The 13,570-nt window shown below is 43.3% G+C and overlaps 1 protein-coding gene across 1 annotated transcript in view; it reads left to right on the top strand.

Moving 5' to 3' along the window:
* Positions 1 to 13,570, top strand: part of LOC122792405 — a 2,471,936-nt gene that overhangs the window by 1,057,413 nt on the left and 1,400,953 nt on the right. Inside the window, exon 11 of the mRNA XM_044060193.1 lies at positions 11,322 to 11,375. Within this exon, the coding sequence (XP_043916128.1) occupies positions 11,322 to 11,375 (54 nt within the window). The remainder of the gene's footprint in view (positions 1 to 11,321; positions 11,376 to 13,570) is intronic.

The following is a 13,570-nucleotide window of genomic DNA, read 5'->3' as shown; positions in this document are numbered from 1 at the left end:
TCACTGGCAGACGACATAAGTAGAAATTTCATGGACCTACACGAATGAAAACTAGAACCTAAAATATTCAACCTCTTGAGGAACAAATGAGGGACTCCAGCAGTAGACCTTTTTGCCTCCCCGCAGAACTACCAATTGGACAAATTCCGCACAAGAACTCCCCACAGTCAACCTTGAAAAGTGGATGCCTTGTCCTTTACCTGGGAAAGCCTCTCCATCTTTGCCTTTCCCCCTCTGCCTCTCCTCACAAAGGTTCTACTCAAGATCAAACAGACAAGCCAAGGACAATACTGATTGCATCAGACTGGCCACGCCAGCACTGGTACCCCCTCTTGCACAGTATGACACTGCTGCAACCATGGCACTTGCCTCAGACCCCTTCCCTGCTGTCCCAGCAGGCGTGCCAGATTCTGCACCCTCAGTTTCAAACCCTGAACCTTGCAGCTTGGCTAATTCCTTGAGCTCTCCTCTAGCATCCCTCAGTAAGCAAATGCTGGATGTCATTCTGGAGGCAAGGAGGCCTAGTACTAGAAAATCCTCTGCTGAAAAGTGGAAGAGATACTGTTCCTGGAGCCAGGCTCAGGGGATGGGCACAACGGTGCCCAGCTTACCTCCTGTCCTTCAGTACTTAACAGAAATGCTCCACAAGGGCCTATCCTTCTCGTCAATTAAAGTTCATGCCTCTGCCATTTCAGCACATTATAATACTGAGCCACCCCTCTTCTCTCACCACCTGCTAAAACAATTCCTTCGTGGGGCCAAAAATGTTAACACCCCCCCCCCCTCCAGAAGAGCTCCCACTCCAGCCTGGGACCTTAACTTTGTATTGGAAAAGCTCACCCCCCTCCATTGAGCCAGCTGCAACAGCAGAGTTGAAATTCCTTTCTTGGAAAACAGCCTTCCTTCTAGCCATCACTTCAGCAAGAAGAGTGTCTGAATTACGGGCCCTCATGGCAGTGGAGCCCTTCATTGCAGACAGGGTTTCTCTCCGGACCAATCCTTCCTTTATGCCCAAGGTGGTGCTAGTGTGGCCCTAAATCAGTCCATTCATTTGCCTTATTTTTTCCTTCAATCCTCAAAACAAAGGGGAACGAATACTGCACTCTAGACGTTCACAGACAACTTAGATTTTGTTTAGACAGGACTAAACCTCTCAGGAAAATCTGAACCGCTGCTAGTTGGCTTTGCTGCAGGGGCAGAGGGGGAAGGCCATTTCAAAGTAAACCATTTCCAAATGGATAGCCCATTGCTTTAATTTCTGCTACAAGCCCCATGGAAAACCTACCCCATAGGGGATAAGATCACATTCCACCAGGGCTGCATCTACCTCTGCAGCCTTTCTCAGAGGAGTCCCTACCAGGGACATCCTAGAAGCTGCTACCTGGACCTCTGTAACTTTACCAAATATTACCACATGCCTATTTTTTTAAATCCAGATCTGGTTTTGCCGCTGCAGTCTTGCAGGAATTAATATGTCGCCCTAATGCTCTTTGACTTTTTCTTCCCTTCCTTAGCTTTGGGAATCTACCCATATGTGATGACTGCAATAGTGAAACACAAAGAACATAGTATAGTTGTGTGCACTTACCATAAATGTAGATGTTCAAGTGTATTCACTGTTGCAGTCCTGGATGTTTATCGTGTTTCACTGTTGCAGTCATTACTCTTGGGTTATCCTGCTGGCAGGCTACCCGCAGTCGGCCTGAATTCCAAAGTCAAGGTCCAGCATCGGTTGCCGTCGCCTCCTCCCTGACATCATTGTGCCAGGGGTATAAAAGATGCAGCCGACGCCATTTTCTTCAGTCTTTCTTGCCACGCGGTGCCGGAAGCAAAAGCAGTTCGCAAGTGCCGGTCAGCCGAATCCTGAGATTTTCAAAATCGAATTTCAGATCCTAAGTCTTCATTAAAGCCAAGTACCTCGTTGGGGAAACTTTTTTCTTGCTCCAGACCGATGTCAGAAAAAGTTAACAATTATATTTCTTGTGGGAAGCAAATACCTCATAAGGATTTTCATTCTTACTGTATACCTTGCCTAGGCCCAGACCATGACGTTGCTTGTTGTCGGTTTTGTGCTAGATTTAACCAATGCACTATTAAGCGTCGGTATGACTTCGCCTTTCATTATTTCGGCTGAAGATTCAATTATACTATGTCATCGGAACAACCGACAACCAGAGTTTCTAAACAACACAAGGATAAAAACAAGGACAGGCATCCGAGGTCCAAAACCGACGACGAGGCTTCCGCTAAGCTAGTCGTCGGTTCTCAGTGAGGTGCTTTCGCAGCCCCTGATACCCTCTACCTCAGAGCCACAGGCTGCTTCCAACTCCCATGTGGAGCCGACTGGGCCTCTGGAAACTCTAGGTATTAGAGCCTCGGAAACAATTCCCTCAGATGGGTCCGGAGCCGCTGGGCAGGCATCGGCTTCTGAGGGTGTTTTCAGACCAACACAGTTGTATGTAAAGCCATCTTCAGCTTCAAAGCCAAAGACTAAAGCAGCTCTAAAGACAAAGAAGCAAGTACAGCATTCTCCAGGGCAGACTTCCATGCCTAAAAAACAAATGCTCAAAATGGCCGAAGACCTTATTATTTTGATCAGGGGTTCCCATCCCCCTCCTGATAAGAGGCCTAGGCAAGAGACTGAATATGTATCTTCAGATCAGGTTTCCATTTCCTCTGAGTCCTCCTCTGACCAAGGATACTCTCTTCCTCCCTATGAGGATTCTGATGCTGAAGAATCTATTCCTTCAGCTTCTCCTCATGAAGATGACTCTTTTGGGGAAACCCTTCATACCATGAGGGAGCACTTCCATTGGGAGAGCCAGGATTACTCAGAATCTAAGAAAAGGCTCAGAGATTTTCTTTTACTTCCTCCGTACAGGCCCCTTGCTATTCCCCCTGTTCTGGACATTGTGGATGATGGTTTTTCAGAGTCCGGCCTGTCTCCAAACTCCATACCCCCTGCATCAGTTAAGCCAGACAGATACTACAGGGTCCCAGATTCCCATACATTTTATATAAAAACCCTGCTGCTGACCCAGAAACCTTATCTCAGGGTCCTAAGGGAGTCAAGGCTTCCACTGCAAAAAACCCTGTCCTCTCTGATAGAGATTCAAGGGCACTGGACAGAGAGGGGAAGAAAGTTTACACTTCTGCTACTTTGGCCGTAAGGGCCTTAAATTGTCAATTTCATATGCTTAAATATCAGCAATACTTAATGTCACTATTAAAACAGAAAATGTTGACCATCTCTGAATGTCCAGAAAACAAGGAAATGCAGGATTTATTGCATGCAGCTGAACAAGTGGGAAAACATACTTTGCAATGTGGTTTTGATTCTTTGGAGGCCTCTTGTAGGGCCGCTGTAACGGGTTCTGTGATTAGGAGGCATGCTTGGTTAAAGGAACAGAATCTGCCTGATCATGTTCAAGCAAAATTTCTGGATGCTCCTTTACAGCATGATACTTTGTTTGGTGTTAAGGCAGAAGAGGTGTTGAAGAAAGTGGAGGCTAAAGCAAAATCTATGCCAACAGTTAAAGATTTCTTACAGGTACAGCCTCCTAGATTTAGCAGGAACTGGCCTTCAAAAAATTGGTCCTTTCCAGTGTCCGACAGGCCTCAAAGAGGCAGGTACAGACGTCCTAGAGACAGATCCCAGCCCCAAGGCTCATACAGGCCTAAACAATGGGGTACTTCTACCTCCAAAAGCGGAGAAGACAAATCTCAACCTTATAGGAAACAGTCACAATGACTTTCCTCTACCAGTACCAAGCACTTATCTTTTGGAAGCTCCCTTAGGGGGAAAACTAGCACTTTTTTCACAAAACTGGCACATGAGTACCCAGGACACATGGGTCTTGAATATAGTGTCTCAGGGCTACAGGTTCCACTTTCACACCCTGCCAAAGGCAAGAGGCATGCCAGACCCTTCCACACAATCAATGGGCAGAGACACAAAAGCAAGTTTCATCCCTCATGGACATGGGGGCCATTCAGCGAGTACCACTACAGGAGCAGGGACAAGGATTTTACTCAGACTTTTCTTGGTACCGAGAAAGGACAAAGCCTGGAGACCAATACTGGACCTGTCTATTCTAAACACATTTCTGGACATTCCAAAATTCAAAATGTTGACTCTGCAACAGCTTCTGCCCATGCTGGGCAAGAAGGCTTGGCTTGTAACTTTGGACCCAAAAGAGGCATACCTGCATATCCCAATCAGATAATCTTGCAGAAGATACCTCATATTCATAGCTGGCTCAATGCACTACCAATTCTCTGCACTGCCCTTTGGCTTATCTACTGCACCCAGAGTCTTCACAAAATGCCTGGCACCAGTAATTGCATTTTGCAGACAAAGAGGAATCCAAATATATCCTTACTTGGACGACTGCCTTATACAAGCAGAGAACAAGGACATTCTACTACAGCATCTGGCATTTGTAAAAATATTATTAATTTGCCTAGGGTACACAGTAAACGAAAAGAAATCAAAACTAGTACCCTCTCAAAAGATAATATTCCTGGGTGTAATCTTAAATGCAACTGCCCAGATGACTTATCTCACGCCAGACAAACAAAGGCAACTTACTTCTTACTTCAAAATGTTGGCAACAAAGACCCAGTTATCTGCAAAAAAAATTCTGCAGGCTTTGGGCTTCATGGCATCCTGCATTCTGCTAATTCCATATGCCAGACTGCATATGTGGAAACTTCAATGGTACCTAAAAAGTGTTTGGACTCAACATTGCCACAGCCTGGAAACATTAATTACCCTCATACCTTGCCTGCAACAGGAGTTTCAATGGTGGGCACAGGCCTGTCACCTCAACAAGGGACAGCCATTCACCCTACCCACAGTCAGGCAGTCAGTAACAAAAGATGCATCAGATTATGCCTGGGGGGCCCACATGGCAGGAAAATGTATTCAAGGCACATGGCCCACAAGCCAAATGCATCTACATATCAATCAAAAAGAGATGCTAGCTGTTCAGAATGCCCTGGCAGCTTTCAAGGATCTTCTTCATCCAGGACAACTGCTGATGAGGACGGACAATACTGCAGTCATGTGGTACATAAACAAGCAGGGAGACTCGCATTTCTACCCCCTCTGCAGACAAGTCATGACTTTGTGGGGCACAGCATTGTCTTATCAAGTACACCTGCAAGCACAATTCCTGCCAGGAAAGAAAAATACTCTGGCAGACGAACTAAGCAGAAACCTCACGGATCCCCATAAGTGGAAACTAGATCCACAAGTCTTCATCATGATAACAAAGAAATGGGGATGCCCAGACATAGATCTATTTGCCTCCCCTCACGACTGCCAACTACAAAGATTCTGCACAAGGACTTATCACAAGCAAGTATGGAAAGTGGATGCTCTATCATTCAGCTGGAAAAGCCTAACAGCATATGCCTTTCCTCCTCTGCCTCTCCTCCCCAAGGTACTCCTAAAGGTCAGACTAGAGAAGCCAAAAATGATTCTGATTACCCCAGACTGGCCACGCCAGCACTGGTACCCAATCCTAAAAAGCTTGTCTCAAGGCCCAGCCTGGACATTGCCTCTTATTCCTCACTTACTGACCCAGCGAAACAAACAGATCCTGCACAGCCAACTCAGGACCTTAAATCTGGCAGCATGGCGGATAATGTAGCCATTCAAAACACACCTCTCTCTAAAGCAGTGATTGATGTTATTTTGGAGGCCAGGAGGCCTAGTACCAGAAAATCTTATGCAGAAAAATGGAAAAGATTCTGTGCTTGGAACCAGACACAAGGAAATGACACATTTATACCAAATATTCCTCAGATTTTACAATACCTAATTGAGATGCTGGACAAAGGCCTATCCTTTTCATCAATTAAAATCCATGCCTCTGCCAATACAATACGGAACCACCTATTTTTTCTCATCCATTGCTAAGGCAGTACCTCAGAAGGGCCAAAAACATAAGACCTCCAAGGAGAGTTCCAATACCTGCATGGGACCTCAATTATGTCTTGGAAAAGCTCACACTGCCGCCTTTTGAGCCAGCCAATACAGCTGATATAAAGTTCTTATCTTGGAAAGCAGCTCTGCTCCTTGCAGTAACCTCTGCAAGACGAGTCTCAGAGTTACAGGCACTCATGGCTGTGGAACCCTTCATCATTTTCCATCCGGACAGGGTTTCTCTAAGGACAAACCCAACATTTATGCCTAAGGTAGTAACCAGTGTGGCCCATAACCAAACCATTCATTTGCCTACTTTTTATCCAAACCCACAGAATAAAGGTGAGAGACTTCTGCATTCTTTGGACATACACAGACAACTACGCTTCTACTTGGACAGAACTAAAGCTTTCAGAAAGACTGAGCAACTCTTAGTGGCATATGCTGCAGGATCTCAAGACAAGGCTATCTCAAAGCAGACTATTTCAAAATGGATAGGCCACTGCATTCGTTTCTGCTACTCGCAACATGGCAAATCAGTGCCTAAGGGCATTAGGCCACATTCAGCCAGAGCAGTAGCCACTTCAGCAGCCTTTCTCAGAGGAGTACCTACCAAAGGCATTTTAGAGGCTGCAACTTGGAGTTCAGAGCACACTTTTACCAAGCACTACCATTTACCTCTCTACTCTAAATCCAGAGCAGGCTTTGCCACTGCAGTTCTGCAGGGCCTTATAGCCTCTCCTAATCCTCTTTATGCCCAGCCACCCTACCTCAGCTTTGGGATTCAACCCAAGAGTAATGACTGTAACAGTGAAACACGATGAACATAGTACAACATTTGTGTACCTACCATAAATGTAGATGTACGAGTGTATTCACTGTTGCAGTCCAGGTTACCCACCCACCATCCCCTTTTTTCTTTGCTGGGACTTATCTATTCTTCTCTATCCTATACAACCTATGTGGTGTATCTGCTTATAGATGAAGGAAATGTTTATCTTACTGCATGCATAATTATTGGCATAATTTTTAGCCTTCCTTTTTGGGGGCACCTGACATCTGGGGCAAGAAAAACTGAAGAAAATTGCATCAGGTTCATCTTTTATACCCCTGGCGCACTAACGTTAGGGAGGAGGCGACAGCAACCGACGCCGGACCTAGACTTTGGAATTCAGGCCGACTGCAGGTAGCCTGCCAGCAGGATAACCCAAGAGTAATGACTGCAACAGTGAATACACTCGAACATCTACATTTATGGTAGGTACACAACTGTACTTTAACCTCCCTCCAGCCCACTGACTTCTCTTGGCTGTACCTTTCCTTTTTGTTATATTTATTTTTTCTGGCGTATTTGCTTTTTGATGTGGGTGACCATAATATATAATTGCTTCCCATTGTGGGGGCACCTGATATCTGGGGAAAGAAAAATGATGTAATGGCGTCTGCTGCATGTTTTATACCCCTGACAACCTGACGTCATGGAAGAAGAGACAGCATTCAATGCAGATATCTGAAGACTTTGGTATTCATGCTGGCTGAGGGCTACCTGCAGACAGAGAACCCAAATTTGATGACTGCAACAGTTGTTGTTGTCTTTCGGCTTTTCCCGGTTAGGGTTTACCACAACGGAACTCCGGTCCACTAATGATTGGTAGTTGATTTTTACGTGCCGAGTTACCAGCCCTGACGCACTGTCTTCAATGAAGGTACGCCCATTCATGCATGTCTCCACGCAGAAGACGCTCTAGCTGAGAATCGAACCGGACAGCGTCTTACTGTGAGGTGACAACATCTATAATTTATGGTAAGTGTACACAACTGTACTGTACAGACTCTTCTATAACTTTGGGACTGTGAAGACAGCCATAATTTTCATTGTGCCTTTCTCATGCTTGGGATGCAAGTGTATTAGTGATTTGAGAGATGTTAGTGGCTGAATTGTCATCACTTTTTCACCAATCTTTCTCTAGAGTTAGATCCATAGACACGGAAATTCTATGCAAGTCTGTTTCTGCAGGTTACCTCGTCACAAGTTAAGATGGATATTTTATTGGCAAGATGTTAATCCCCCCCTTCAGCTTTTTCATGGTTTAAAGAAAATGTTCCTCCCCTGAGGAAGGGATCTGCATATAAACCAGTTAGAACTGCTGTGGTAGAGTAGAGGGAGAAAAGCCTGACTACGTCCCAGGTGGCCCTAGTTCGATTAGTGACTCAAGCACCTGATCGAGCAGCAGTGATGAGTGGAGAGATTGTACTGGGCATCATCCATTGAGTTCTGGTGGAGGTCCTGGACTTGAGTTTATGCTATGCTTAAGGGCACATGAGACACATAAGCATGATCATCCTATAGCTGGCATTGCCTGTGCAGCTCACAAGTTGAAGTCAACAAAGGAGTTGGGAGTTTGACCAGAGAAAATTCCCCCGACATGTAGCAAGATGGCTTACTTGCTGGCCAATCTCACTCACTTGCCCAGTGTGACCTCAGACCCATTATAGCCTGCATGACTAGCCAGAGGCCTCCATGGAGCAAGGGCTTTCCCAGGAGGGAAGGCTTCCCACTACAGGAATGGATCTTTTGGGCAGGCCGCTTGGATTAGTGGAGGTTGCTCAAAAGTCAACCAGTAACAATGATGAAGAAAAACTAGTTAGAACTCTGGACTGTGGTTTGGAGGCTTTTGATGTAGTCTAGAGCCCTTTCTGATTGATCAACATGCATTCCATCAGGTTGTACCTAAATAAGAAGCATGCACTGATTTCGGCAAATATGTCTGGGTTTTGCACTAGACTACAGACAAGGTCATGACTACTCCAGTCATTTACATCCCTAGGGAGTGGAAATGGGAGGCTTTCTCTTAAGATACTTCTTTACTGATCTTGAAGATGGGGGGAACCTAACATGACTGTTGTCCACTTCTTTTTAGTGTAGCAGAACAAGTGGGAGTTGACTGAATGCTTTTTCTACTCTTGAATGGGAATTTTCTTTATACCTTCTCTCACCATTCCTTTTGTGTCTGTGCTCCAGTGCAGAATTTCAGGAGATACCAGCGGTTAATTGTTATTGCCGCTGGGTAATTGAAATGATGAAAAAGGTGTGCAGTTTCATGATGTGTGGTCCCTGATAGTGCATAGACTTCCCTAGTACAACCCTCGGAAGTCCCTTCCCCTAATTTGGGCATGGCTGTTGTTGCAGGGACCCTGATCATTCTGGACTTTTCAGAAGCAACTGGAAGGACTTACAGTTGCAGAAGCTTTCTACTAATATGAAGAATTTATCAAGCTGGATGATGAGGTATCCTATTCCTCCTGAACTTGTTAACACAGTTGCATGTATGTTTCCTTAGGGACCTGTATGATTTGTCTCATTTTATTCTCTTTCTGTTCTTCCAGATCTTATGGAAGACAGCACTGCGACTCAGTGGCTGGACAAAGCAGTTGCTTAAAGGGGGTTCTGAATCTGAGTGTTCCTTTGCGGAATTCTCTGCCACATTTAGATTCAAAATTCATAATTAACCAACTTTCTTTTTTCCTGGTTTGGGCCTACAGCTTTTGTTCCCTTTGTAGTTTATCTCCAGAAAAATGAATTCCTTGGTGGTCATCACCGCCGCTTGGATGATCTCAGAGTTTCAAGCATTTATTTGTGGGGAAGTGTATCTGATCTTTGAAGAGGATTGCTTGTCCCATCCCCTGGATATGCTGTAGTGACTGATTTTGCCTGAAATTAGTACACAAATTCCAGAACACAAAACATCTGTTAATTGCTGTCCCTTCATGGATAGGGGCTAGCAATTGCTTAACAAACTCATTCCATGAAGATTGCTGTGACTGGCAGAGTGTGCTGTCAGCAGATAACAAAGTACCCATTTGAAAATACATTTGTTAAAGGTGTTTCAGAAGAGGTGTGTCACCTTTCACTGCATGTAACAAAAATGCCTTAATTTCAGACAGTTTTGCTTAGGCCATTTTATCATCAGTTTATACCTTGTGCCATGCATTGTGGCTTTTACCATAACTCCATTGAAGTTAGGTTTCCTTTAGCGTTTCAAGGTTTTTTTGATCCTTTACCTTTTGGCCATCCTCCAGCTTCTCCTTCTCAGAAGATTTTAGTGTTACTTGGGGTTCATCCTATGGGTAGCCTTATTAAAATGGATATTTGTATCAGGTATGGTAGTTATGTACTCAACATGTCATTTGATTTGTGAGGGGACCCTTCTCAGCGGGTCATAAATGCAGCCCCTTTGCCCTTTAATTTCTGCTTAGATATGTCATGCAGCAGCTGTGGGTTGGAATTTCCTGTATACCGTATCTGTTTGTGTTTTTGTTCTGTTATGGTTTCTTTAGTGTTAGCACAGTTTTGCAACATTTACTAAGTTGGTTTTGGGAGGCTGGTGAGCTTAGGGGTAGACGCTGTGTGTGTGTGTGTGTGTGTGTGTGTGTGTGTGTGTGTGTGTGTGTGTGTCTTTTTCATTATAGCATGTGCTAAAAGAGGTTCATGTACACTTTTTAGAGAACACTAGGCATATTGACGAGCATAGCCTAGCCAAATGCTGGATCTGTGGTACAGAGGGGATTAAGCTCTTAATGTGAGCCTGATCACCGGAAAAGCTGATAAAATTTAATGGGAGTGAGCAGCTAATGCTAGCTATCGAGTCTTGGGGGTGGGGGGTGGGGGGGTGGAGCTTGTTTGGTGTTTTGCATTGCAGAATTGCAGATGTACATTGAAGATTGGTTGTACAACATGTAGCTATTTAAGGTGAGAAAGTGCACTTCTCTGTGCACAGTCACTGATGCAGTAACCTTCAGTGTATATTTGCAAAATAGCACCTGCATTGGAGTCGACAAAGCAAGCTTGCCTATAGGCAGTTGCATGTCAGTCACCAGGTGATGGGTTAGGTTTTTTGCAATAAAAATCCTTCATAGTTTCTTAATGTTCAACTGTACCATGATCAACATTCCCTCCACCAGGGTATTAATGTAGCATAATCCTTGAGGCATACTGATAGAACAAACTGTTACACACACACACACACACACACACACACACACACACACGGTTCATAAACCTGCCAGCTTCTTCACTGTTCAAGTAATCTGATAAGTATTTCAAGTCTTTATATTCTTACCAGTAAAAATTACTTGTAAAATTATGTAGCAGGCATGCTTTGTTTTCTTACTCAACCTGTAGAACTTGGGTTTATTTTTTCTTCAGATCTTACATGTTTTTGTGTGTTTTCTTTCTGTACACCCAGTGATGTATTCTGCTATTTATTTTTTTCTAGTTTGGAACTGTGGTTATTTCAGGTTATATTTCTGACAACATTGCAGTTGTTCACGCCGTACCCTGTTTTTGTCTAGTGCACTTAACTACATTCCTTTTAACCCTCATTTCCAGGTCCAGGCTGCTCCTGCTCGTGCTCCTTTATTGCCCACCCCAACTGCCTCTCTTGTAAGTAAATAATTTGTAGTTCATTTTCTTCACATGTGTTGTATTTTTGACTTTTGATGTCTGTTTTCTTCAGTGCAACTACAAAAAGTACTGCATATGTACAGCCATGAGGAAGGCTAGTTAACTGGTTTTGAAGAGTTTGTTTGGACCATTTATTATATGTAGGTAATGCTCAAGTATAACACATTATAACTAAGGGCATGGGATCCAGGTCCCCACTGTACTTTGCTCTCATTTGACCATTCATTGAGTGTGATGCAGTTTTCGGCATTTACTTAACCAAACACTTGATACAGCTCGAAAGACCACAAAGGTTTCTCACACAAAGAATGCAGGGAGTAAACAAATGCTATGCAGACTGTCTCAAAGCACTTTCCCTGTTTTTGCCTCCTACAGATTGTTGTGCAGTGATATATGCTTAGCCCGCATAGCATTCCTTGGCCCCAAACTGATGGATTTGTTGCATATCTGCAAAAGAAATAGCATCATAAATACCATTCTAAGGATGTAAACCTTGTCTGTGACATAAACAGGACTTGGGTTCATAGGCCAGCACTAGACTAATTGCCCTAAAAGGGCTATTTCAAGCCTAGCCAGTAACCTGAAGCCAGTGTCAAACTCTGTGTCTTGTGTTTATGAGGTAAAGACCTTAACCATTATGCCAAACACGCCTCCTTGTTGGAGTGACAGGTATGTTTTGAAGATTAGACCTTCTGGAGAACAGGCTTTTCATCCATGTGAAGCAAAGTTCATCCCTAACAGTATTCATACAAAACTTGGACCATTGGATGGGAAATTGCAAATTTATCCCTCATTTGGCACTTATGTCCCTGATAGACAAGGGCAGCCTATGAATACTAGAAGTGTAAAGCCTATATCATAACTAGTAAAATTCTTAGAGGTACTGGCACATGTCAACAATATATTTGAACATTTGGGATAAGCTTGAAATAGTTGGGGTGATAGCCTAGTAACCACCAATGAGTCCGTAAAGGAGAATAAGCAAGGATAAAGCGGTTTCAGTATTGTTTCTTATTTCTGCTGACTGTGGTGGTGCAAGCACATCTGCTTTTCATGTTACTGCACTGTCTGGTCTTAGACAAATGGACTTCCACCTTGTTCAAGGTTGAATACCACCTTTCATGTTTTCATTTTGAGAAAAGTAAAACACAGCAAGTAGGTGCATCTGCAGTTAACTCCTACTGATGCCTCTAGGCATCAAATATTGCTTATCCATATTTGCATCCAAAACCATGCTATGTGCAAGGTTTAAAAAGATTTCATATGAAAGCTTACACAGTGAGAGACACAAATCCATTAATATTGGACTTCTGTCTAGTGCAGGTAAATAGAAATTAACTGTTGTTTTTATGATATTAATTTATATGGATATAATTTCCACATTTTTCTAAATATCTCAACAGCCACACAACACGGACAGAACTTCTTAACCTCATATGAAAGCTCTCAGCTAGATGAATAAAGTGCTGCTTGACAGTATGCGTGTAGCATGACTGGTTGCTAAGATGTTGTAAGTTTAAAAAAAAATTACAAATCTAATAGTTACTCTTTTTACTGTGACTTATAAAATTTGGTTTAATACGTAGAACCTAAAGAATACTACCACTATAAAAATAGTTTGTGCTGAAAAGTTTACCATTTATACTGTCATAACCCCTGCGGTTCCAGAAATATGAACATTTGTTTGAAATGAGGACATAATTTGATTCTGTCAAAAGGCGTAGGGCTCCACCCATTGGAAGTTACAGTACAAGCTTCCTGAGCGCCACTTGCTTGAACTACCTTATTTACTCTGTGACAGGGTACTACAATGCATTTTTAATGGCTACATAATTTTAAATGAAAATTATTAAAGCTGATCTCTCTGCATGAGAAGACACTACATAATATGCTTTCATTTATCTTTGGTTAAGTATAACTGTATAAGCTCTCTATTTTTTATTAATATTTTTACCAAGAATAAAAGAAATGAATTGCAGATCGCATGAATCATTTAATTCAATTCTCTGTATGTTAATAGTGTAGCAGGCTTTCTGATTGCCTGTTTATGTTGGCTGTGTGTGGTTGGCTGTAGATGCTCTTTTAAAAGAGTAGTACTTTATAATGAGGTGCATGCTGCTTGATGGCTTCTGCAGGACATACACACTCTGTGGGTCCTACACATAAGCACATAT

The sequence above is a fragment of the Protopterus annectens genome, chromosome 1.part2 (genome assembly GCF_019279795.1).
Source record: "Protopterus annectens isolate FY-2018-M chromosome 1.part2, PAN1.0, whole genome shotgun sequence".
NCBI classification, from domain to species: domain Eukaryota; kingdom Metazoa; phylum Chordata; order Ceratodontiformes; family Protopteridae; genus Protopterus; species Protopterus annectens.
The sequence above is the reverse complement of the archived record's forward strand: the minus strand, read 5'-3'. Positions and strand labels throughout refer to the sequence as shown.